General features: G+C 42.3%; 1 protein-coding gene across 5 annotated transcripts in view; it reads left to right on the top strand.

Annotated features, from left to right (window-relative positions):
* Positions 1-25,366, top strand: part of LOC107380961 (voltage-gated inwardly rectifying potassium channel KCNH7) — a 164,386-nt gene that overhangs the window by 66,363 nt on the left and 72,657 nt on the right. For 2 of the 5 annotated variants that reach the window (XM_015952387.3, XM_015952386.3), the window contains exons 3-6: positions 4,090-4,245; positions 17,798-18,265; positions 21,885-21,905; positions 22,758-22,781. In XM_015952387.3, the coding sequence (XP_015807873.3) occupies positions 4,090-4,245; positions 17,798-18,265; positions 21,885-21,905; positions 22,758-22,781 (669 nt within the window). The remainder of the gene's footprint in view (positions 1-4,089; positions 4,246-17,797; positions 18,266-21,884; positions 21,906-22,757; positions 22,782-25,366) is intronic. The other 3 variants (XM_054743248.2, XM_015952388.3, XM_015952389.3) reach the window with 3 other exon arrangements.

The raw sequence follows: 25,366 nt of genomic DNA, 5'->3' as shown, positions 1-25,366 counted from the left end.
TTGGTAGTTAGGCACAGCCAGGAGGCAGCATGTCAAGAAAACGAAAAGTGGATATAAGAGACTTCTTTCAAAGTCTAAACGTAAGTTGGAACATGTGACAGACCTGCATTAAGCTCAGACTCACCTCCTCCTTCACAAACATACTCAAAACTAACTTTTACAAACTCATCTCCTCCACATAACTGACTCCTCAGACACAATTTATTCGTATTATTATAATTATTTTTTATTATTATTACTATTATCATCATAATTATTATTACTAGTAGTAGTAGTAGTAGAAGTGTAACTTCAAAACTTTTATCATTTAACTTTATTGTAAACTTATCTATTGCAATGTATATGTTCACATTAAAAAGCTCTGAAAAATGAACAGTATCATCATCGTCAACAGATTTTTTTAAGCTTAATGTCAAAGATGTACACTTTTCATTAGATTTATCTTATTTTTTCCTTTTATTTTTTGTGTGTTGAAATGCAACAACTGTTTAAACACTTTTAAGGGAAAAAACATATTTAATATGTTTTTATACACTCAAATGTTAGGGTGATGATCATGTGTAAAACATTAGTTCAGCTTGTCCTCTAACACAGCAAATGAACAAACGGCCAGATCTCAGGAGGGACCGTTTATGTATAAATAATTTTTATACTTTTGACTAGGCCTGGGAAAGTAACAAATTTTGCTGGATGATATTTTGTCCAACAAATTGTTGATGATAAACGATATCATTGTCAACATTATCTAGACCAAAATAACCACTAATATAATGTTAATATATCATAATAATGCAAGTACACCCTTTAAAATGCAACAAATAAACCTTCATTTAACGTTGAAATATCCAGAACCAGAACTTCTAAATGAATAAAAATAACAAACAAAAATTAAATGAAAAAGGAATCTCACTCCCTGTTAGAAAATGTTGCACCAAAAACAATAAAAAAAGACCCAAAACAATAAATACAATGGCCTATCCATTGTCAACAGCCAAAACTGCTCTTCAATAATGAAAATAAATAAAAATAATAATAGAGTTGTACATTTTTTAACTTTGATATATATATATATATATATATATATATATATATATATATATAGAGGATGGAAAAATTATTGAGATGGGCACGTGACGTGTCAAGGGGTCTTTACATAACACCCCCCACCCCAAATCCGCACAAGCCTGCTGTGTCCCCCCCACTTCTGAAATCAAAATTTCGTCCCTGACGGGAAGGCTGTTGTTGGTCTAACATCTGAGAATCAGCAGAGAACGTCTCGGCTACTAGAAGCTAACTGTTAGCATTAGCAAGTCCACAGCATGGCAGAATTCCTCTTGGCTTTTGTTACTTGTAGAAATAAATCATCAGCATTGCAAAGCAAACTGAGTCAGTGGTAGAGTTGCGTTGCTGTTAGCCAATCAGAGGCAATCGTCTGGCCCCCCTCTCCTCAGGCTAATTGCTACTTCCTGAAACAAGAGCACGAGAGCTTTTATTACACTGAAAATGCCTCACAAGGGATTCATTTTTATTAAAAACTGCAGAAAAATTATCGAGAAAAAAGTGAATGAGAGCTTTAATGTAGGGAGAAAAAAAAAATCTATAAATAACTTGTATTTTTAATTAAAAATACCGGTAATCTAAATGTTGAAGCTCAGGATTATTTTGACCCACTTGGAAAAACCTTCGACACCAGTGATTTAAAGTAGACATTTCTAAATGTTTTTGTCTAATATGAATACTTTTCATAAATGTCCAGAATGGTACTACATACTAATTCCCTTTTGTGTTTTTGAAAGCATTAGCTGGATAGCTATATACAGCTTTGCTTAAAGTTTCCAGTGACATCATGATGGCTGCAGACAACGCGGATTCATAGTGTTAGTATTGTTAGATCTTTCTGTAGCTTTTGACACTGTTGATCACAGCACCTTAACTAACAGACTTGGTGACTCGGTGGGGATCTCTGGAACTGTTCTAGACTGGTTTAGATCGTACCTTTCTAACAGAAGTTACGGTGTCTGTAGAAACCAGATCATGTCAGCTTCTACCCATCTGTTCTGTGGGGTACCCCAAGGCTCTGTTTTGGGTCCACTGTTTTTTCTGCTGTACATACACCCTCTTGGACAGATACTTGATTCTTTTAATAATGTCTCTTATCACCTATATGCAGATGATATTCAGCTGTACTGCTCCTTTAACCTTTAGGCCCTAGGCCTTTTTTCTTTGGGCCCTGGCGCCTCCCAACTGGGGGCCTTTGGAGTTTCATATCCCAAGTGTCAGTGATGGTTTGCATTCTCCGAGCACAGCTACAGCTACAATCAAAACAGTTTAAATTGTAAACAAAGCAATTTTTGGTTTTTGATACATTAAGATAAAATAATACTTGAACTTTATTCTAGAAGAGCTGCCCTGTGTGAACGTGCTGACAGGATGGAGGTTGTGAGTTCAAATTCCATTTAGGAAACTTAATCAATTGTTTTATTTATTCCAGGGGTCCTCAACAAAATTTGTTCAAGGTTTTTTTTTGTCCCCAGCAGACACCAGAGAAGGTCAGATGCTCTTCTAAAATGAAGTTCAAATATCATTGTATCTTAATTTATTACAGCTTAAAATTGCCTTGTTTCCCATCTGGGCTGTCTGATTGTGGTCTTAGTTGTGTTTGGAGAATGTGGACGGTTGTAGATATTTGGGACATGAAACTGTAGAGGCCTCCAATCGGGGGGATTTAGGGTTACACAGGTTAAGGATTCTGAGTTCTATAAACTGTCTGAATTACTAGAGTGTCTATCAGCTATCACCAGCTGGCTAGAAGATAACTTCCTCCAGTTAAACTCTGAAAAGACTGAATGTCTGATCATTGCCCCTGAGAGCATCGTTCCCCTGATTAGTCTAAAACTTGGTCATTTATCCTCCGCCGTCAAGACAAACTTAAGGAATTTGGATGTTATTTTTAACCAATCAATGTCTCTTGAAGGCCACTCAAACACGTTGGCCCGAAACCGTTTTATCATTTAAGAAATATCTCCAAACTGCGAAGGTTGGTGTCAAAACATGAACTTGAAATGGTCATCTAAGCCTTTATCTCCTCCCGTCTAGATTACTGTAACACACCCTACATATGGTCCAGAACTCTGCAGCGAGGCTCCTAACTGGAGCGAACATAAGAGCTCACATCACTCCTATTCTGAAGTCTCTGCACTGGTTACCCGTTAACTTTAGAGTTCATTTTAGAGTCCTGATTATAACTTTCAGGGCTCTACATGGTCAAGCTCCTCCCTATATTACTGAAGTGTTAAAGCCTTATGCCCCAACCCGAGCCCTCAGGTCCACACACCAGAACCTTCTAGAAGTTCCAAAGACCAGATACAAAAGTCGAGGTGATCGCTCCTTCCAGACTGTTGCACCCCGATTCTGGAATGATCTTCCTTTATCCTTGACAGTCTCGACACCTTTAAAAAACAGCTAAATACCCTTTTATTTAAAGCTGCTTTTACTAAACCTTTTATTTTCTTATTTTAACTCAAATTTTAAATCTTTCATCTGTTTATGAAATTTTATAATTTTATGACTTATTTTTTTATGTTAATCTGATTCTGTTTTGAGAGCATTTTGATTTTATGACTGTTTTATTTTGTTTTGATCTACATGGAGCACTTTGTGATTCTATGTCTGTGATAAGTGCTTTATAAAACATGTACTTACTTACTACTTACTATATTTGTGCTCTGCCAGCATTGTTGTTGTTTATCTCTGGTCTGTTGTCTGGGACCAGTGTGTTTGCTCCTCCAACAATATGGTGTTGAGTACTTTTATCCATCACACACTTCTTCTGAACAACATGACATTTATGCCATGGGTGCTACGGCCAGCTGTTGCTAACTGTAACATGAAGACGTAAAACACATACTCACTAGGCCACTATAAGAGTTTTGAGAGAGAATATGTTCAAAGAGCCACTTTGGTCAGACTAGCTGTTAGCTCTTCAATCCAAACCAACTAATCTTTTTTCTCCAAACTGGGATTGTTGAATGAATCTTGGGCACAAAAACAAAACTGTTTCTGACTGTTGGTGTGTTTTCTGTTGGCTAGGTTCAAAGTTCGCCTGCACCACCCATATCATCCCGGTGAAGAACGAGGAGGGCGTGGTGATGATGTTCATCCTGAACTTCGATTACATCCTGGAGGAGGGCAGCAGTGACTCTCTGGAGAGACTCAACCACACGTCGCCCTCCAAAGCCAACCAGCGTGAGTACGGACACTAAACTCTGGGGGTGTGGGGGGTGCAAGATAACGCGAGTTCTGAGCCATGAGCGGCTGACACATTTGTTTCTACTCACTGTAATCATAAGTGCAGCGGCAGGAATTCCTTGCTCAACAACTCCTTTGGCATGTTGACACCAGCCTTTAGCAGGCACTGATGTGTTTGCCTGCTATCATCCCAAAGGTCTGGCCCAATTATAGCTCATACCCTGCCAGGTTGGCCTGATGAACTACTTGAACAGTGCCATGCAGCTCTCAGCTACCCAGGGCTGATGTGGTGTAATAGTGTACAATGCCATTCCCCAGAGGGGCAGTCCTCCTGCTTTGAAGTCTGTCTCTTTCTCCTCTCTCCATCATTGACATATAAAGCAGCAGCACGTAGGACCAGAGGTCACCTCTAGATGACAGTAATTGGATGGGCCCTTAACAAGCTCCACTGCCTCATGGGATGGGCTGTGAAGAACAGGAGTGTGTGTGTTCAGTATGCAGCATAAGCAAGATCTAGTCTGTGTGTATACTGCTGAAACTATTTGTTTGTCCTGGTATGTATGCGACCCTTTACTCAGCCCAGGCAGGTGGGCTTCCTGCTGATCTGGCCACCAACCATAAGATCTGATGCCTTCAGTCTTAGCAGCCAGCAGTGTTGTTCCTGAGTTTGTGATTGAAAACGTTTGATGAGAGATGAACGTGCAAGCGTTTACGTAGATGCTACGTAAAACAAGTCTACATGACTGAAAGGACACAGCTAGTAGGGATGAGTACCGAATTCTGTACTTTTTAAGGTACCGACCGAATTCCACAGTACCGACTGAGCACCGATTCACCTCATTTCAAACAGTGCCTCGTTTCGGGACCCGTCCATCAAAACGAGAACTTGCCAAGACAGCTGCGCATGCGCAAGAGTGTTTTGTCGTCGCTCGCTGCGAGCCAGTTGTAAACAGAGCAGCATGGTAGAAAGAACGCACGCTAACGCTTGGGTCCACTTCACTAAATGTGATGGGTAACTGGGTGATGATGAAACCAGCGACAACGGTTTAAGTGAGACATCCTCATCTTAATCTGCTCCGGTAGGTAAATAAAATGTTTAAGATAACGTTAGCTTGATATGTTAGCTTCCATTTCGCTAATGGTGCGTTCACTTTCTCCTCTGAACTCCGAATTTCCGACTAGAAGAACATGAACGCGCTCTAAAAAAAAAATTAATAAAAAGAACGCGCTCTAAAGTTTGGCTTCACTTTACTAAATGCGACGGGTGATTGGGTGAAGATGAAACCAGCGACAACGATCTAAGTGTGAGGCATCATCGTTTTAATCTGCTCCAGCAGCTAAATAAACTGTTTAAGATGACGTTAGCTTGATATGTTAGCTTCCATTGCCACCATTGTTATCAGCTAATGGTGCGTTCGCTTTCTCCTCGGAAATTCTAACTTCCCAGTAGGAAAAATCAAATGAAAAAGGACGGCCAAAGGAATGAAGATACACAGTAAATTTAGTTCACAGTAAAGACGTTTGCTTCAGTTTAATTATCAGCTTATAAAACTACAAGGACGATGTTAAAATACAAACAGTTGTATGTTATTTATCGTGATATTTATCAAATATGGTTATATATTGAGAAAAATATGTATTTAATTGTAAAAGACAATTAAAATAATAAACACTCAAAAGTATCAATTGGTACCGTTAAATACCGGTATCGATTCCTAGGTACCGGGAATTAGTACTGAATCGATTCAAATGTCAAATGTACCCATCCCTAACAGCTAGACTCTGCTACACACTCAGACTAGGAGGTCCAAACAAAAGCAGGGTTAGGGTTCTTGTGAAGATTTGAGAATTCTAAATAAAACGTACAAAGTAGATCATGATTAAAACAAGGTGTTTTACATAGAGCTGAGAACTGTTAGGACTTTTATTGGTTTAAAGTCAAGCTCCTTCCTCACTAGAAGACATGCTGGTGGGAATGAGGAGGTCTTCGGAGTACTCTGCCCATCGATCAACAATGTCTCAAGTAGAGGTCAGCAGCGCACCATCACCACTGTAAACAGAGTTGGTAGCGCACAGCTTTCCCCTCCTGAAGCGCCAAATGAAGGACCAGAATCTCCTTAAAGCCATACGGAAGTCTTGCTCCATGGTCTCATTGAACTCTTCCCATGCCCGGGTTTTTGCATCCGCAACCACCCGAGCCGCATTCCGCTTGGACTGCCGGTACCCATCGGCTGTCTCTAGAGTCCCACAGGCCAAAAAGACGTGATAGGACTCTTGCTTCCACTTGACAGCATCCCCAGCCGCCAGTGTCCACCAGCCGGTTCAGGGGTTGTAACCGGTACCTACTAACAATTCTGTCGAAGGTGGGAATTGAAGCTTTTTCTGACAGGAGACTCCACCAGATGTTCCCAGCAGACCCTCACAATACGTTTAGCCCTGCCGGGTTTGACATCTTCCTCTACCATCGAAGCCAACTTACCACCAGGTTGTGGTCAGTACACAGCTCCGCCCCTCTCTTCACCTGAGTGTCCAAGACATGCGGCCACAGATCAGACAAAGCAACAACACAGTCAATCATCAAACTGCGGCCTAAGGTATCCTGGTGTCAAGAGCACACATGGATACCTTTATGTCTGAACATGGTGTTCATTATGGACAATCCATGATGTGCACAGAAGTCCATTAACAAAACACCACTCGAATTCAGATCAGGGAGGGCATTTCTCCCAACCACACCTCTCCAGGTCCCACTGTCGTTGCCATCATGAGCCTTAAAGTCCCCCAACAGGAGGAAGGAGTCACTGGAAGGAGTGCTGTCCAGCACCCCCTCCAAGGACGGGCAGTCTGAGCTGCAGTTTGGTGCCTAAGCCCGCCTCCCCACACATAGGTAGAGGGAGGCTATCCAATAAACCCCAATGTACAGGCACCAAGATGGGGGGAAACAAGAATGCCCACCCCTGCTTTGCGCCTCTCAGTGGGAGCAACTCCAGAGTGGTAGAGTGTCCAACCCCTCTCAAGGAAACTGGTTCCAGAGCTAGAGCCATACGTTGAGGTGAGTCCAACTATATCTAGCTAGAACCTCTTAACCTCACACACCAACTCCGGCTCCTTCTCCACTAGAGAGGTGACATTCCACGTACTGAGAGCCAGCTTTTGTAGTCGAGGATCAGACAGCCAAGGTCCCTGCCTTCGGCTACAACCTGACACACAATGCACCCAACCCCTTTGGCTCCTCTTATGAGTGGTGAGCTAATGGATAGGAGGACCCACATCTCCTCTTTGTGCTGTGCCCGGCCGGGCTCCATGGGCCACCAGGCCACTGGGCCATCAGGCACTCACCAACATGCCCCACCTCCAGGCCTGACTCCAGAGAGGGAAGCCCGGTGACCCGCATCCGGGCGAGGGAACAGTTTCCATAAGTGGTGGTGGTTTTATAAGTGGTTTATGGGCTGAATAGACCCCTGATCCCTCACCTATGACCTGTTTGCCATGGGTGACCCTACCAGAGGCATAAATCCTCAGACAACTTAGCTCCTAGGATGTTTGGGACACTCAAACCCCTCGACCACGGTAAGGTGGAAGCCCATGGAGGGGTGGAGAACCCAACTTTGGATAAGTGAAAGAAAAAATATGGATTTGATGTCAGTCGGTGTTCGCATGCATCCGAGTAAATTTACAGTACGGCAGTAAACTTGGAGCCTTTATCCTAGTATTACATGAACGTTAGAAAACTGAATTATTTAAGGACGTGCATCCCCCCCCGCTACAGTATGTGGCAACATCCACCGTTTTGTGTCAACATTCTTCCGGAAAGCCTAAAGCAACACGAATAGTCCAGTTACAGAGAAATGAAGCACACTTTCTATTTGGGAACATAGAAAATAAGAGGAACAGAGTTAACGGCTCATAAAGTTCTGGTTGTGAATATTTCGTGGTCTTTCATGTGCAGAAACAACTTGTTTCATAGCTTCACTATGTAGAAAAACGCATTAGGAAACAGCTTAGAACGGGTAAAAAATACGAGCATCGGCGCCGACTCTGTGTGCAGGACCCTTACTGTCCACCTGTTTCCTGCCTTTACAGCTGTTTAGTCCCACCCTTACAGAAAAGAGAAAGATTGGAGGCGCTAAATCTTATTATCTCAGGTGCATAGCAATTGTACTCCAATTTTCTCTAATAAATGAGCACGAGGCAAAGTAGGGATACAACCAAATTATCTGTGTTACCCTCCAGAGCTAGTGGGTAGGAGGGCGGGGAGCTCAGGTAAAAGCTGTGGGGAAAATAATGCTTTGTGTAAAAAAACATTTAGGCGCTTTGTGTGCACCGTGGCTTTTAGTTTGTCAGCAGAACGCAGGAATCAAAGGACTTGTTTCACTTTTATTCCACAGGATAAAGGTTTCTTGTTTCGTGCGTCTCCCCCGACATCTGAATCATGTTCGCCTTACAGAGGGACATTTCTCTCCTCAGCTGTGGGATCTGAGGGCCCAATTAATATTCAATGCAAATAATACCTTCTGGTATCTTAGCAACAGGGGCTACTGTGCGTCCACAGGTTGTGTAATGCTGCCGCTGGTGCAGGAGGTGTGTGAGAAGGTTGAAGAGGGGAACGGCGGATCCTTCAAGGCTTCTGCTCTGCACTGCATTTTTCTCTCTCTGCACACACACAACTCATAGTGTGGCAGGATCCTGAGCTAACTGGCAGATGTGCAGCGTTTGGAGTGTTCTTATCCTCCAGGCTCCATAATCAGAGGCTTGTGAATGCTCACGTGCATTTGTTATTTTGTTTAGGTGTCATTTCTGACATGCAGGGCTGCTCAATTGTGGCAAAATCTCATAAAACCTATTTAGAGAAATTTTGAACGCACAAATATTGTCCTCAGTTATCATCTCCCTATCAGCTGGAAGAACACAAGGAGCACTGAACTGTTCATTTGTCAAAATAAAAGCCTTTAAACACCCCAAACCCACAACGACAAAAATTAAGGAAGTGGTTCTCTTGCGTTTCTCTAAAAACCTTTGCCAATAACACTTTTCAGACCAAAAACAACTATTGGACCATCCGGTTGTCGGTCTCGTCAAACAGCCACACATTTACCCTTCCTTGAGTCCTCCATTTAGTTTGCACTTGCGTATTTAGCAACAGAACACCACTGGTGTGAGGGTTCACGGCTCAGTAATATCAGAGAAGGAGAAACAGATGGCTGCTACCACTACAACTTTAGGACAAACTACCAGAGTCCCGTAAAGAAAAACACCATTTGAAGTCACGGGCAACAAAAGATGTTTGGACCTAGAAAACAACGACCGGTGTTTAGCACTATCTTGTTTCCTCTGGCAATGCAGGTCTCCAGTCCAGGTGGATGTGGAACTAGGGAAAACAAGGATCGAGTGTTCCGTGATCATGTTTGAGTTCAAAACCCAGCTTGTTTGCAGATTCACCATAACAGCTTTAAGTACCTCTATTTGTTGTTGACTCAAAGAAAAGCCCAAGTCTAAATATAGTTGATGCCAAAACCGTTTCAAGTGAGCCACCACCATCTTAGTTGTTCTGCGCTGTTGCGTCATCCCGCCTACCAAACCGATAGAGCAGAAAACTGACTAGACTGACCTGTGAGCAACATTTTTTGCTACTGCTACTGTCTGTCTAGACAGCTCAGCTAAAAATGTGGAACAATTGTTTACAAGGTAGATATCATGTGACCCACCATATCACCCAGCATAGAATAGCTGTTGGATAGCCAGTCCAGTCTGAAATCACCAGTTGTACCAAATGACTAAAAAAGATGGACAAACTCACTGGTCACTGTGGACAGGGTGTCCGCGGGGTTTTAAAAAGTATTAAAAAGTGATAAATAAAAATAGTCAAATTTAAGGCCATTAAAAGTGTTAAATTTGGTCTCAGAGGTATTATTTTTTCCAAGTTAGGTATTATTTTTTTCAGACTATCAGGTGTCGTATTCTGAACATCGACATAGAAATATATTCCGAATGAAATGTTTTGAACGATTATAAAAATAAAACAAGCCGATTATTTGCTCCTCCCACTTGAGCTGCCCTGTTACAAATGAAGCGCTCCGTTGCCAACTTAGCGACTTTGATGCTATTTCTAGCAGCTTCTCAGACCCCCTTCTTGACTTTTTAAATCTTAAAAGTACCTAGCGAACACCTCAGAAACATCTCTGGTAACCCTTAGCTACTTTCTGGATAACTGTCGTCGACATTTCCTGCAGGTTAGCTAAACACTCCGCCTGCGCTCCGGACCGTTGTTCAGGACATTAGGAAAGGGAGTGATGTAGTGATGTGTCGGTTGCTAAAGAAACGGCTCTCAGAGTCGGCTCCCTGTTGGAGTAACCAGAGTGAGTGACACACACCGCACCTGCGGACTCCTGAGCCTCTAAAAACGGCTAAATGTGCGCGCGTGGCGTGCTAAACACACATGCAGCTTGCCCGATTGCTGTGAGACCGGGTTGGGGCGTGCAGCTACGGTTGGGACAATTATTACATTAACTGATGGACCTGTAAATAAATAGTTTATAAATAAGGTAGAAATAAGTTCCTCACGCTGATAACTAATAACTAATCTCTCTGAGGACACGGTGCTAGTGCACGCTCCTACAGCACCTTGACACGACTAAATAAATGTTATGCAACATTTTGTGAACATCAATTTATTTGCATTTATTTGTTATAAATGCCACTGTATAATTCTTGCTGTCAGTATTTGCAAGATATTGGTATTTGGGTCTGTACTGGTTAGACTTAAATGAGTTAAACCAAGGTCTATAGCCCTTGGGTCATAGACTATGAGCTATAAGTATATTGGTCTTTTTATACTGGGAATCAGGAGTTATTTTAGTGATCATCTTGTTTCTTGTTTATTTTTGCCCTGATTGTGCCCTGAGCAGTTTTATGACTGAATAATAAAAAAAAATCTACATAAATTGAAAAATCGTCTTAAATAATCGAGATCTCAATTTCAGTCACAATAATCGTGATTATTGTTTTTGCCATAATCGAGCAGCCCTACTTTAGCATATCCGGTCACATAATGATGACGTCATATTCAGTGGTCGTTGTGCATCATTTCAGGCCTCGTGGTCAACTGTCTGAACCGCTGAACAGAAGTGCCTGGCTTATTTTCTAAGTAAAATAAATATGTGCAATACGTTGTCAACATCAGTGAGTCTCTAAGTCTATTCTTTTTGTATGTTATATATGTTAAAATATGTGTAAATAGGTCGCTGATTAACACTTGCAATTTAGTGTTGTGATTTTAAAAAAATTCTGAAGGTAGTAAAAAAAAGTATTAAAAAGTAGTAAATTTTACTTAAGGATTGCTGTATATACCCTGGTGGAGTTACCTATAGTGCTTGTTTGAAGCCAAAAGGGCGGTTGCCACCACCACCATGTTGGTCATGTACCTCGTGTCATCACTACTGTGAAATCCAAAAATGGGTAAAGAGGTGGATCTGAGAGTGGGGCTGTGAGGGTGGGAGCACATGATTGACACTAGGGATGTAAGGAAATATCGATATGGCAATATATCTTGATATTTTTTCCTGCGATGTTATATCGATATTCATAAGCCGTGTATCAACTTTTTGGACGAACTTATACATGCAAACATTTGTGTATTTTTTTTTCTTTTGGTGCATTTCAAACGCCGACCGCTAGTTGGCAGCAGTGTTCAGTGGGTTTTGTTTCCACCATTGCAATGTAAATCCATCTGTTATGGTTCAGATACCTCATGTTAAACATGTTGCGTATCAGTTTGGCCTGTTTATTGAATTTTCCTACATTAAATTCAGTCTAAAAAAATCACTAATATCATCTGGCTGAATATTTCGCAAATATCGTGATATTTTGTATCGTCTCCCCTGTATCGTGATACGTACTGTATCGCCATAATTTCACCAATACACATCCCTGATAGACACCCATCAAACTCTGAACGAATGTAGCTATGAGCTAACTCAAAGCTAACATGGAGCTAGGAGGCAACAGGGGTTGCCACGAGCTACAATGTGTCTGTGGTCTCCCTCTGAGAGATCCACAGGCAGCCAGGACAACTACAGCCTCAAATGGGAACCGGGCGAAGCTGGGCGGCCGCATGGCTCGGATGCCCCGGTAGATGGGAGCTGTTCCCAGCTGGCAGACGGGGGAACCAGGGAAGTTTTTGTCCCTTCCGGACTGGCTTTAGGTCAGGGTTCTCGAGTTCCCACTTGGTTGTTCCTAAAACTAAAGAAATGCAGTAAGTTATAGGAGGTAACGTATTAACTATTTGTGATCTTACCACAGAAACTGAAATGAAGACCCAAACCACCACTTGAATTTTTGATGACGGAGTTAAAACTTCTTTTCGGAGGATTTCTCTCATCCAATGGCACCATCTAGTGGCTGACAAGCATATCACACAAAAACTCTGTTCCTCTGTTTTTTTAAGATGGCGACTTCACGTTTCTGTTTATAAATGTGCTTTTGTAGCCGACAAACCGCTAAAACACTTTGTTTTACGAGTATTATTCTCATGTCATGCTGTGTTCTCATATATTTACATTTTAGAGACTTACTTGTCCGTAAAAAGTTCATCAACTCTGCATCAGCCGAGGTACTCCTTATATTTGAGGCAAGTAAGCGGTAGTCTATAGCTTGGTTTATGCTTGACGCATTTACTTTCGGCTTGGTGATGCGGCTCGCGGATGGAACGCGCTTCACAACTCGCAGCGTTTATGGTTCATGCGGCTTGTCTCTGCGGTGAGCCAATATTCTCCCAAACTGTAGGGGGCAGCATGGAGCGCTACGGCATGCATCCAACACTACACCATAGTAGAAGTAGAAATTACTGTTTACAACATGGCATTCCAGCATTTTTTAACACCGTCTTTGTCTTTTCCGACAGTGCGAGCTACTTCTCTCCAAGAATTATTAACAACATGTTGATCACGGTGATCTCTGAGAGCTGAATCATACAAATGTCTGTATTTACCAACCTCTGCCATACTAGTTCTTGCCGGTCCGCCATGTTTTTCCACGTCCTTCCGTCCGCGTGGTTAGAAAATTTCCTAGGTGCGCGGTGCAGAAAGTTTGGGCCGTGCGGAGGCGCGGTGGAGGGGCGTGGTTGTTAAAATGACGCAATTTTGCAGCGCGGAGCCGTGCGGACCTCGCGGACGCGTCAAGCATAAACCAAGCTTAGCGCCATTGGTTAGTTCTGGTCGGCGCTCGGTTTCCTATTGCACGGAGCTCTGCGGGGCAGGGGGCGTGCGTAGCATAAAAAGATGTAACATTTACGTTTTATCACAGTACATGATGAGATAATCACTTTTACGGATGTCTGACAAATCATACATAGTTTCTGAAAGGGGAAACTCCAGAAAGCAGCTTTGAAGTACTTGTTTATTCATCAGTATCATGCAGATTTGAGCTCAAGCTTTTGATTCTGCTTTGAATTAAATACAAAATATAAATCCAAGCCTTTATAGCATCTGTTAAATCATTAAATTTAACACACTTTGCTGACTAAGATTACTTCCATCTGGTCTACGAAACACATCCTTAGCTTCCCATGACTTTACACACATTAAATCATATTGTGCTGCAAATGGCTCAATCAGACAGGTGTCCAGGTGATAACTTGTAGAAACTTCTTAAATCTATACTTTTGTGTCCATTTTTTTCTTTTTTCTTGAAAGGAATCATTACCTAGTCGTGGCAGTAGTGTGTCGTCATGTGTATTTGGGGGCTGAAACAGTCTGTAAAATGTATACCATATGTTCATGTGGCTAAATGATTCACAACACGGAGAACACGATTTGTTGTCCATATGCAATAATTATGTAAGCATGACATGCTTGCCCATATTGTAGAACGTAGCTAAATATGTATTTGTGAGTTTCCCTTGTGGAATATTCTTCACTCCTCCTGAAATGCATTTCTTTTTAGATTTCCATCACTTTCATTTCTCCAGAGTCCATCAGTCACTCATTAGAACGCAGCGCATAATCCTTTAAGGTAGACCCTTCTCAATGCACCACTGCCTTATAAAATATCAGCAAATGTCCTCCTCTATGAATTATTGAAGGAAATTGAAGATTGAACTAGAGCCTGAGGCACAACAGGCGTTTGTTTTGATCAGAGTTTTTTTTAGATGGCGGCATTGGCAGGCTCTTCAGTGCTGTAGGCAACCGTGTACCATGGGATGAGCAGGGACGCTGAAGATCTCATGGAAGTTCTGTTGAAAACACATCATGAAGACACAACACAAGGCCAACGGGGGTCATGTCAAGCTGAATGGCTCTTTAAAAACCATGGACACTCTTTGAAGAGTCTTGGCAAGGTCTTGAGGAGCATTTTAAAGACTCTTAGTTACAGCATGAAAGGTAGATGATCATTTTGAGCATGATGTTACGGCACCAGCCATAACAATGAACAAAACTTCTTAATAGTGGTTGCTGTTATTTATTGATGCATTGGATGGAGCCAAACACGTTGGCATGGCTGGGATGTTGAGAATTTAAATCGGGACTGGCCATGCTGGACTCAAGTGAAGGACTACAACCCAACAATAAAGCTGTCCTCCCAGTGTGGTGTGGTTGTCTAATGCATAGCTAGGTACAATCTGAGCAAAGGTCGTCCAAAGCAAGCCACAGGAAGTTGTGCACTCATGGGTGTTTGTAGCGGGATTGCAATTGAAGCACGCTGCTGAGGAATAGAGTGCCTAAGGAGGTGTGGCTAAATGGGTCCGTACTAAGTAGAATGTAAAGTTAAAATGTTGCAACAGTGCCACCCCATAGCCGGTAGGTGCCAGGGAACTAAAAGGACGTTGGTCCGTGCACCCACAGAGGAACAGACTGGTGTTCTTAAATACAATAATGGCCTTTGTTTAACAGTTCATCTAAAAACATACAGATACAAATGTACTAAATTAAAAAGGAGGCGCTACACAGGTCAGTTATGTTAAAAACAGGGAAACCTAAATAAATCCCCCAACTGGCTCCATTAAATGTATCCAGTGTGGGAGATCCAGTGGTTTCCCTGGCAACCAAATACTTCGTAGCCCCGCCCAGCAGAGGACTAAAATACTGTATTAAAGGAAAGGTTAACAAAACAGCAGTGTGGAGCCTTGGGGCGCATTGCTTGGATCTAGTCATCCAGGAACGCCAAGGTGAAGCAGCGAAGGATCCAACACAGCCCAGGTGGCGGAGCCGTCGAGGCGTACAACTAGGGCTGCTCGATTATGGCAAAAATAATCATCACGATTATGGTGACTGAAATTGAGATCACGATCATTTAGGACGATTTTTCAATTTATGTTGATTTTATTTGTTTTTATTCAGTGATAAAATTGCTCAGGGCACAATCAGGACAAAAATAAACAAGAAACAAGATGATCTCTAAAATAACTCCTGATTCCCAGTATAAAAAGACCAATATACTTACAGATCATAGTCTATGACCCAAGGACTATAGACCTTGGTTTAACTCATTTAAGTCTAACCAGTACAGACCCAAATACCAATATCTTGCAAATACTGACAGCAAGAATTATACAGTGGCATTTATAACAAATACATGCAAATAAATTGATGTTCACAAAATGTTGCATAATATTTACTGAGTTGTGTCAAGGTGCTGTAGGAGAGTGCACTAGCACCGTGTCCTCAGAGAGATTAGTTATTAGTTATCAGCGTGAGGAACTTATTTCTACCTTATTTATAAACTATTTATTTACAAGTCCATCAGTTAATGTAATAATTGTCCCAACCACAGCTGCACCCCCCACCCCCCACCCCGGTCTCACAGCAATCGGGCAAGCTGCACGTGTGTTTAGCGCGCCGCACGCGCACATTTAGCCGTTTTTAGTGGCTCAGGAGTCCGCAGGTGCGGTGTGTGTGTCACTCACTCTGGTTAATCCAACAGAGGCGACTCTGGGAGCCGTTTCTTTAGCGACTGACACATCACTACATCATTCCCTTTCCTAATGTCCTGAAGAACGGTCCGGAGCACAGGCGGAGTGTTTAGCTAACCTGCAGGAAATGTCGACGACAGTTATCCAGAAAGTAGCTAAGGGTTACCAGAGATGTTTCTGAGATGTTCGCTAGGTACTTTTAAGATTTAAAAAGTCAAGAAGGGGGTCTGAAAAGCTGCTAGAAATAGCGTCAAAGTCACAAAGTTGGCAACACTGTGGGAGGAGCGCTTCATTTGCAACTCAGGGCAGCGCAAGTGGGAGGAACAAATAATCGGCTTGTTTTGTTTTTATAATCGTTCATAACTCAGATCGTTATCGTGATTAAAATTCGATTAATTGAGAAGCCCTACATACCACCAACGCTGACAACCCCCAGCCGGCACTGCAGGTTGACCGCGCTGCAAGACAGACAGATGGTAAAAAGCCCCCGGATTGGCTCACCCCATTACCCAAAACTACTGGCTTACCTCTGCAGAGCTGGGGAGGAGAACAACGTCCAAACAGGAAGAGGCCACGCTGGTTACGCACCTGCTCTGGCTGGTAAGCTTGGAGCTGTATAAGTGTCAGCTTCCAACCAGCACTCACTACAGATAAACCATATAGGCTGTCACAGAGAGGAAATACTAATGAGACGGTAAACTGGGTTTTACTTACGGTCGCACCCGGCATATCGCCACCTCAAACACGCTTGGTGCTGGGGATTGGAATCGAAGAGCTGTGTGTGAGCAGCAGGTATCTGCCTCTTATGAAGGCAGCGTGCCCCGCCCCGCAGGATGTCATCCACCTGGACAAATCTCCATGAACCAATTTGTTCATCCTACCACAGAAGGAAGCAAAGGGAATCTTGAAGGGAAGACCTGGTGAATACCAGGGCCTTAAAATTGATGTGACTGAAAGTTTTCCAATTTGTGGTGATCGAACCATGTTCTATTAGGTCATGGTGAGTATTGTGGGGTTGTTGTCCAGTTTTAAGTGAGCATTCTTTTTCTAAGTGAGCATTTCCTGAAGTTTCCTTACATTTCTTCTACTTTCTTACTTACAGAAACTAAAACGAGAAACAACTGAGAATTATTGGAGACAGGTGGGATCACATTTGAGGGCATGACAACAAGGCCCTATGACTCTTGAAAAAATTGAGAACTACTGGGAATGTTTGGGAATGTTTTAGAAACTCCCTGAGGAATGCCTTTCCTAATTAGTGATCACATGTTTCAGCTCAGTGAGGCAGAGGCTTTAGATAACTTGAGGGCGGTGGTGTGCTTTCCAGACTCTCTGAGACAACCGTCCTACATGTTTTAGGTGTTTCTATGTCAACACAGTTGATTTGAATTGGTGGGTGATTACCATGTTTCTGTAGAGCTTGAGCACTTGCTGAAGGAACGATTGCATCAAGTCTCCTGAAGCTTAAAACGTAAGGTCAAGGATCAAGATTGGACACCACTGCTTTAAAGCATTTTAATCGTAGTCCCGTCTTCTCTTATTGAATATGGTGTTTATTGAAACTCTTGACATTACATGAAGGATTAGGGGGTACTTCATTAATTTTAGATCTCTTATTTGTACTTTTTTTCCCTTCTACACCAGGAAAAGGACGATTCTTTCGTTTCCGTTTGCCAGCCTTACCACTCCTGGGCATCAACAAGCAGTCCCTTCCCCAAGAGGACCCTGACGCCGTTTTGGTGGACTCTCCTCACCACAGCGATGGCTCAGTGGCAACGCACGACTACCAACTTCCCACTACTCGCGAGAGCTGTAGTCCCACCTATGCTAACGACACCCGTGCTCTTATTGGCCCCAGCCACTGCTCGACCCCCATTTCTGGCCCTTTGGACCACTCATCGCCCAAAGGCCCCTGGGATCGGACATACCCTGAGGAGTCCCAACACCAGAGCCAAGAGGACACACTCACTGCAGCTCCATCAATCCCAGGCCTCACTCCAACTCCCTCCAGAGAGAGTATGTGCAGTATTCGCAGAGCCTCCTCCGTACATGACATGGAAGGCTTTGGGTCCAAGTCCAAGATGGCCTTTAGGGACAGACATGCCAGTGAAGGTAGGCATATTTTTCTCTACTGTTCATTGGACCAGTTTTATTTAACTAAACCTGCCTACATATACATTATCACGGACTGAGCTTTTTCCAGGATGATGTAAACAAAGATTTAACCTAGTGGTCTCTGAACTGACCTGATCAGGAGAAGTCAAAAGGGTAAAGTACCATAGAAAACCATGAAAATTATTTAATGACTACACAGAAATGTACATAGGCTTACTTGTGCTGTAATGTCATTTAACAGGGCTGCCTAAACTCACGCACTGAGCTTAAGACACACGCATCTGATCCTCTTCAGATACTCTCACGCCACACACCTCCCAATATCTTACACTGAAGACTCCCTCATCCACCCGCTCTCACGGGCAACGAGTGAAGGGGATTCAGTCTGCGTCTCCCCCCAACTCACATGGACACACACTGGCTAAATAACCAAAAAAAGCAAAAAAATTTAAATACATATTACTTCTTATATTTTAAATAGTTTACCAACAAAGTTTTGAAAACATACTTGCAAGAAGGGGTGAACAATATTTCAATATCAGTATCGGCCTCTGTTAGTCATTTTTTAACATATCGGTATCGGTCCAATAAATAAAACTGGACCAATATTAACAACTAATGTTTTTTTACATCTTGTCTCCATTTGTTTATCTGTTTCAGAGGGCGGGGGGCTGATGTGTATTTGTTTAGTCATGTGACAGGGATTGTAATCATCTCAGATGCGTAAATTCAGCTTTAATAAATTTCTGTCTATACAAAATCTGTGGATTTTAGAAGCATTAATGTCAGTGTATTGGCATTGGCAAATATCGGTTATCGGCCATAACACCGATCTTAATATCGGATATTGGCCCAAAGATTTCACATCGGTGCATCGCTACTTGCAAGTGCAGCTAAAAAAAAAATAAAAAGTTACTGCTGAGACCAGGATGTGAACCTGCACAAGACCAGCACACTTATCAGTAGACTACCAAGTCTGCTACAAGAAACTTGTTGCCAGATTTCAGACCAGAGACTAGCTTCCAGGGGAGGAGCAGGGCCTGATGTTGAGAGCAGGAAAGTGAAGTGACGTACAACTTGGCCGTTTCAAAATAAAATACTAAATTTGCAGCTGAAACAAGAAAATGCATGAGTGCAGGCAAAATGGATTTGGGGTATTTTTCATTAGAAAAGCAATATTACATGTTAAAAAGCTCCAAAACAGAGGATTTTCCATGGATTTTCCCATGAAATGGCCCCTTTAACTTGGGCTAAAGCAAAGTTGAGAAATCATTGAATTGTGTTCGGTTATTTGGGGTTGAATCATAAGATCGCTGTGTTGAGGATGACCCACAGCTATAAACACATCTAAATGTTGCTTAAAATGTGTCAATTTCACTGGCTGCCATTTTAAATCAGGATAATGCCAAAGTTAATCATTTATGGACAAATTCCCAATGAAGATTTGTTTGATAATTTAATTCAAGTCGATATATATATATATTTAACTTTACCTATTGACAGACGATAGGGGTGCATTGATGCTCTGTAACAGTTAATAGCCGATTAACCGACTCTACAACAACTTTCACTTTGAGAGTCGTATCCATTTTTTAAGCTTTCTTTTGTTACCAGACTATACCAACCACTTTAAATTAGGGATGCACCGATGGATCGGCATTTGATCGTAATCGGCCGATAGCGCCCCTATCGGTTTTGATCGGAGTTTTCAAAATAGATCAAAGCAGACCGATCAGGTAGGGTTGTCACGGTAACCAGTGTAGCGCTAAACCCCGGTAAAAAAAAGTTGACAATAATAATAACCGTCTTGTTTTAAAAAAAAAACTATATTATCTTGGTGGGTTTACCGTGGCTGCGGTGTAGGTGCGGTGACCCTTACCAGCCACCGTATCATCTGCTGAAGTTGCCGGCGGCACATGCGCACTTTGTTGTTTACAACCAAAACTTTCTTGAAGCTAAAGCTGAAATAATGAACAAAGGAGGAGACGACAGCACTCAGGGGGACATTTTTTATCCCTCAAAGAAGACAAAGTCGGAAGTACGGGAATCTTTTAGATATTTGAAGAATGCCGAGGGACAGTTTATAGAAGACGGCTATCCTGTTTGCAGCACGTGCAGAACAAGTGTCTGTGAAAGGCAGCAATGCTTCAAATCTCATGACACATCTGCGTGACCATCACCCACAACTCTACAATCAACGCAAGGCAAGCTAACGTTAGCGTTTTAGCTAAAATGCGTGATCCGAGGATTTGGGTTGAGGGAGAACGCAACGAGTCGCTATATAAAGCAGCCGCAGCGCCGCTACCTGCATATAAACCGTGTTGCGGACACCCCCATGTTGAAATGGCGCTATGCATTACGGGGCTCCCAGGGGCAGATAAGAGTTGGTCTCTCTCCGAGAATAATTATGAATTTAACAACGATTACTGCCTGATGACATTTTCCCACATCTGCAAAGCTCACTGGAAGGACACAAACCGAGGACGATATTTTCCTGATGTAGGGTTTATTACTCAAGTAAGGGTAAAAAAGTATCTGATTAGAAGGCTACTTGAGTACTGAGTATCATCTGAACTAATATTTTTAAAATGATGACATCAAACAGACATAAAATAAGAAGTTATGGGCAAATATAGGTGTTTTAAAGATTGAAGGGAAAAAATGTAAACAAATAAACAACATAATTACAAAATAACACATTTTAGGCAAAATTTAGACACAAACTGAGGACAATATTTCCTGACATACAGGGTTTATTTAATCGTGTGAAAATGTAGCACGTTTAAAGAAAATGTACCGCGATAATACCGAAAACCGTGGTAATTTTGGTCACAATAACCGTGAGGTTAAATTTTCACACCGTGACAACCCTAATACAGACCATTTTAGATTAGGTTACATTTCCTTTATTCCCAGATTATGTAGTTTGTAGCACTCATTATAATGTAGAAAATTTCTGGCCAATCCACTTGATCGGTATCGGTGATCAGCATTCTTTGATATCGGTATCGGTGATCGGCAGCAAAAAACCTGATCGGTGCATCCCTACTTTAAATTGGCTTAAGTCCAACAGCTATCATTCTGTGAGCGTGCATCCACTGCAGACTTCAATAGCTTCTTTAAAATCCACCAGAGGTTGAGCAGTATTTACCTAAGAGTTAGACCTAAACATTGTAATCAGCCTTTTACCCTTCAGTGGTGGATGTTGACACCATAGTGACTAAATGTTAGGAGTTAAACAGAATATCACAGATTCGTGCTCAATGTGGAAGTATGATTTAATCCCAATGCTCCGATAGTTAGGGATTACATCTTCTAATCAATAACTTCATTATCTGTACAGTGTGGTATTGATCTCTCCTGGAAGTTAAATCTGTCATTAGTGTTTTTCTCTCATTCAGTTCCTCCCAGGGTAATCTGTCTTCTTCTGCCTCTAACTACAGTCCTCGTTCAAACCACTCAGGGTGGCTGACAGTATAATAAGTCTGCTTTGCAGTAATGAATTGTTCACGAGGCTGTAGCTGGGGCTTAATGCCAGTGCTCATTTATTATCATACAAAACCAGATTTCTTCTCACCTCCACCCCCTCCTTGTCTTTCTCCACCTGCCACCACAGACAATGGTCGCAATATTAAAGGTAACCAACAACAGCCTGCAGCGTTGTCAGCTTATGCATTTTTTTTCTCCTTGTTGTTTTTTCGCACGCCGGCGGGAGAAACGCACAAGGCCTGCTTTTTGCATGAGTTTCCCACAGATGTATGTTGAATGCAGACGCTCCCCAGTTGGATGACTGACGGTGTGTTTGAAAGCTCTCCGGCCAAACCCCGTACCGCTAATTAACCCAGTCTGAGTGTGCACGGCCATGCTGATGACCCCCCCAGGCCAGTTGCCCACAGGACGACTCAGTTTGAAGCACACACTGACCTGTGCACGCGCCTGCATGAAGACACACTTTAGACTTCTGTCCTGCTTGTTTTCTGTTGGAGAAAATCAATGCTGATGCCTCCTACTGTCTCTAACCTCCGGATCCACCAAATGAATAGAAACTCGACTGTGTTTCCATTCAAAGCCTTTATGCGCACCCCCGTATTTCTATGTTATTAAATGTACTGCTACAACAGTGATGTGAAAAGTAGTCACCGCCTCGCAGATTTCTCCTGTTTTTGCTTCTTTCATCTTTGAAATTGAAATTTGTTTTATGATTGGTCAAAAGGCAGAAACAGAGTAAATTTGTAAAGGGAAAAATACTTTTTGTCAGCACTGTAAATTCTGCTTTATTGTCCAGACTAGAGTGTTTGTTGTAATCTCTCCATCTCTACATATCCTCTCCAATTCTCCAAGGATTTATTCCCTGAGCTGCCACAGAGATTCTCTGATAAAACCACTATGCTGATGTTGTTTATACCCATGACCCTACAATCCATCCAGCCCTCCATAATCCCACTTTTCCTCTTTACCTCCTATTTCTTCTCACCCCCTGGTTTGCTAGTATCGCGCTCCTGGATGGCTGGGGGTATGGCTTCGGCGTTATTTTTACTTTAAGTTATTCCTTCCGACTTTGCTGTGATGTATCCTGACTGTGGCATGTATTGAAGCTGCGCATGCAATCCCTCATCCTCAGCTGTCTGTTTCTTTGTCCTTGACTCTCAATCACCGGAATGTTCTTGGTCAAAAGGGAGGGGGAAATAAAAACTGTGCAACCCAACTTTGCTGGCTCACACCACCGAATCAGCAAGTCTTTTTTTCACTTGTTATCATGCTCATTTCGGCCACATGTCAGTGTGTGTGTGCGCGGGTGTGTGCGCGGGTGTGTGTGTGTGTGTGTGTGTGTGTGTGTGTGTGTGTGTGTGTGTGTGTGTGTGTGTGTGTGTGTGTGTGTGTGTGTGTGTGTGTGTGTGTGTGTGGAGATGTCATGTCGTTGCACAGTTGAATGCATTCATATGGAACCAAAGGGCTATTATGAGCCATGTCAGTTTGGTAAATGACGGACAGAGTTGGGAAGTAAAATGAGAGAACATTTGTTTTGTCTGAGCCTCATCAGAGAGTGAGATGGTTTAATTGTGGCTGTGTCCAAATTCAGGGGCTGTATCCTTCTCAGGACCTGGTCGACACAGAGGTGAGCGGCTGTGAAACTGGATGGTCTAGCCACGGGCGGCACCAAGCGTAAGCTAGTGGTTGCTAAAGGAACAGCAAGATTAGGCAAAGCAACGGCTGGGCAACCCCAACTCTTGAAACCCCCCCCCCCCCCCCCCAAAAGCACACAAACACGCTCTGCAGTCCGTGCAAAAATAGAGCAGCAACCCCAACTACCTCACGGGCTACTATACAGCAAATGCAGGGAAAAACAGGTGCTGCCCATGGGTCAGATTTATTCCTGCCCTTACCTCAGGGAATAACCTGCCGCTTAGCATTAAGGCGGTGCCTAATGGACATTAAAGCTAAACTTAGTGGCTATGCATGAAAAATTACAGGACCCACCCACCGTACAAGCTCATTCATGGTCATTTTTCTTATGATTTTTTTTTTTTTAATATTTGTCAAAAACTACGCCAACAGCAAAAGTCTATTAACTATTTAAACTTTTACTTTTTGTAAGGCACGATTTTAATTACTCTCATTTGAAACAGTAATGCTGTCCCACTTCATCAGCCATTATATGAAAATGGGCCTTTACATGAAGAAAAATCTCTCATTTGGCTTGCAATGAATCTTACAATAGGTTTGGTCAGGAAGGAAACACCTGATCTGTCCTTCCAAACCAGGGAATCATTTGTTTGCCGCATTTGGAGGAGACCCTGAATTTGGACACAGCCTATGACCCCATTTACACTGGTTCTTTACCTTGCTATGAAAAAAAAATTAGCCTCAAACTCAACTCAACTCAATTTTTTTTATCTAGCGCGCCTCACAGAAATAAAATTCACAAAACACAAAGAAGTTAAAGAAAAACAAGGTAGAATAACAGTATACATACAACTATCAAATGAAGGGCAATAAAACCTCAAAGAAGACATTTTTTAAACAACTCAACCTCCGTAAAAGTATGATAAAAGGCTAGCTTAAAGCCAGGCGAGTTTTCAGTCCCTTAATAACGTCCTTTACCAGGGGAAAGGAACTTGGCGACAAAGGAAGTGCATTCCAGAGCTACGACTTGGAAAGTGCGACCCCCTTTATTCCTAAATCTATTGTGAGGAATGACCAGTTGGTGAAGATCTGCAGATCTAAGAGAGTGGGAGACTTTATATGGAATGAAAAGGTCTGCAATATAGTTTAAATGTAATTCTTGCAAGTCTGGCCAGAATCGTAAATTGTACTTTGAACCATGCTGGTAACAAACTCATAGCCGCAAGCATCGGAGTTATGTGGGATCTCCTATTAGCCTAGGAAATCAGCCGAGCAGCAGCATTTAGCACCATCAAGACCATTTTTCTATTTCTAACACACATACAAAGATTATTATAATAGTCCAAGCATCGAAGTGGGAAATGATGCATGGATCAACATTTCAAGGTCATATGTGGAGAGCAAGAGGTGCAAATTTGCAATATTTCTTGGTTTCCTAAACATCAGGCAGACATGACCAGATAGGAACATCTCAGAACTGAATGTCATGTCGTGCAGCCTTGATTTTACTAATGAGGCAAGGCAAGATAATTCAAGTCATCTCTGATTGCATAGGTCTTATGTTTTAGAGCCATAATTAATGTCTCAGTTTTGGCCATGTTTAAATGATAAGCGTTGAGCCAATGTTCAACTGCATCCAGGCAATAGAACAAAATTGATAGCCCATGTGGCTCCTTCTCCAAGCTAGAGCAATACGACTGAATATCGTCGACAGAAAGGTGGTAAGAAACACCACTAAACTGGTGAATAACTTGCCCCAATGGTATAAATTCAGGGGGAAATAAAGTGGGACCCAACACAAACCCCAGCGGGACTCCACAAGTCATAGACTGATTCAGATAATCATTAGAGGAAATTAATAAGGTATTCTAAAAGGTTGTTGAGGGCGTAGCTGGGTCAAGATCCAGTGTGAATAGGTCTTTAACAGAGTAGGTTGGATTCTTTGATGTTTGTATAGTATTTCAGTGTCTGTTG

This window comes from Nothobranchius furzeri, chromosome 14 (assembly GCF_043380555.1).
Source record: "Nothobranchius furzeri strain GRZ-AD chromosome 14, NfurGRZ-RIMD1, whole genome shotgun sequence".
In the NCBI taxonomy this organism is placed as follows: Eukaryota; Metazoa; Chordata; class Actinopteri; order Cyprinodontiformes; family Nothobranchiidae; genus Nothobranchius; species Nothobranchius furzeri.
This window is presented reverse-complemented; position numbering and strand designations above follow the sequence as displayed.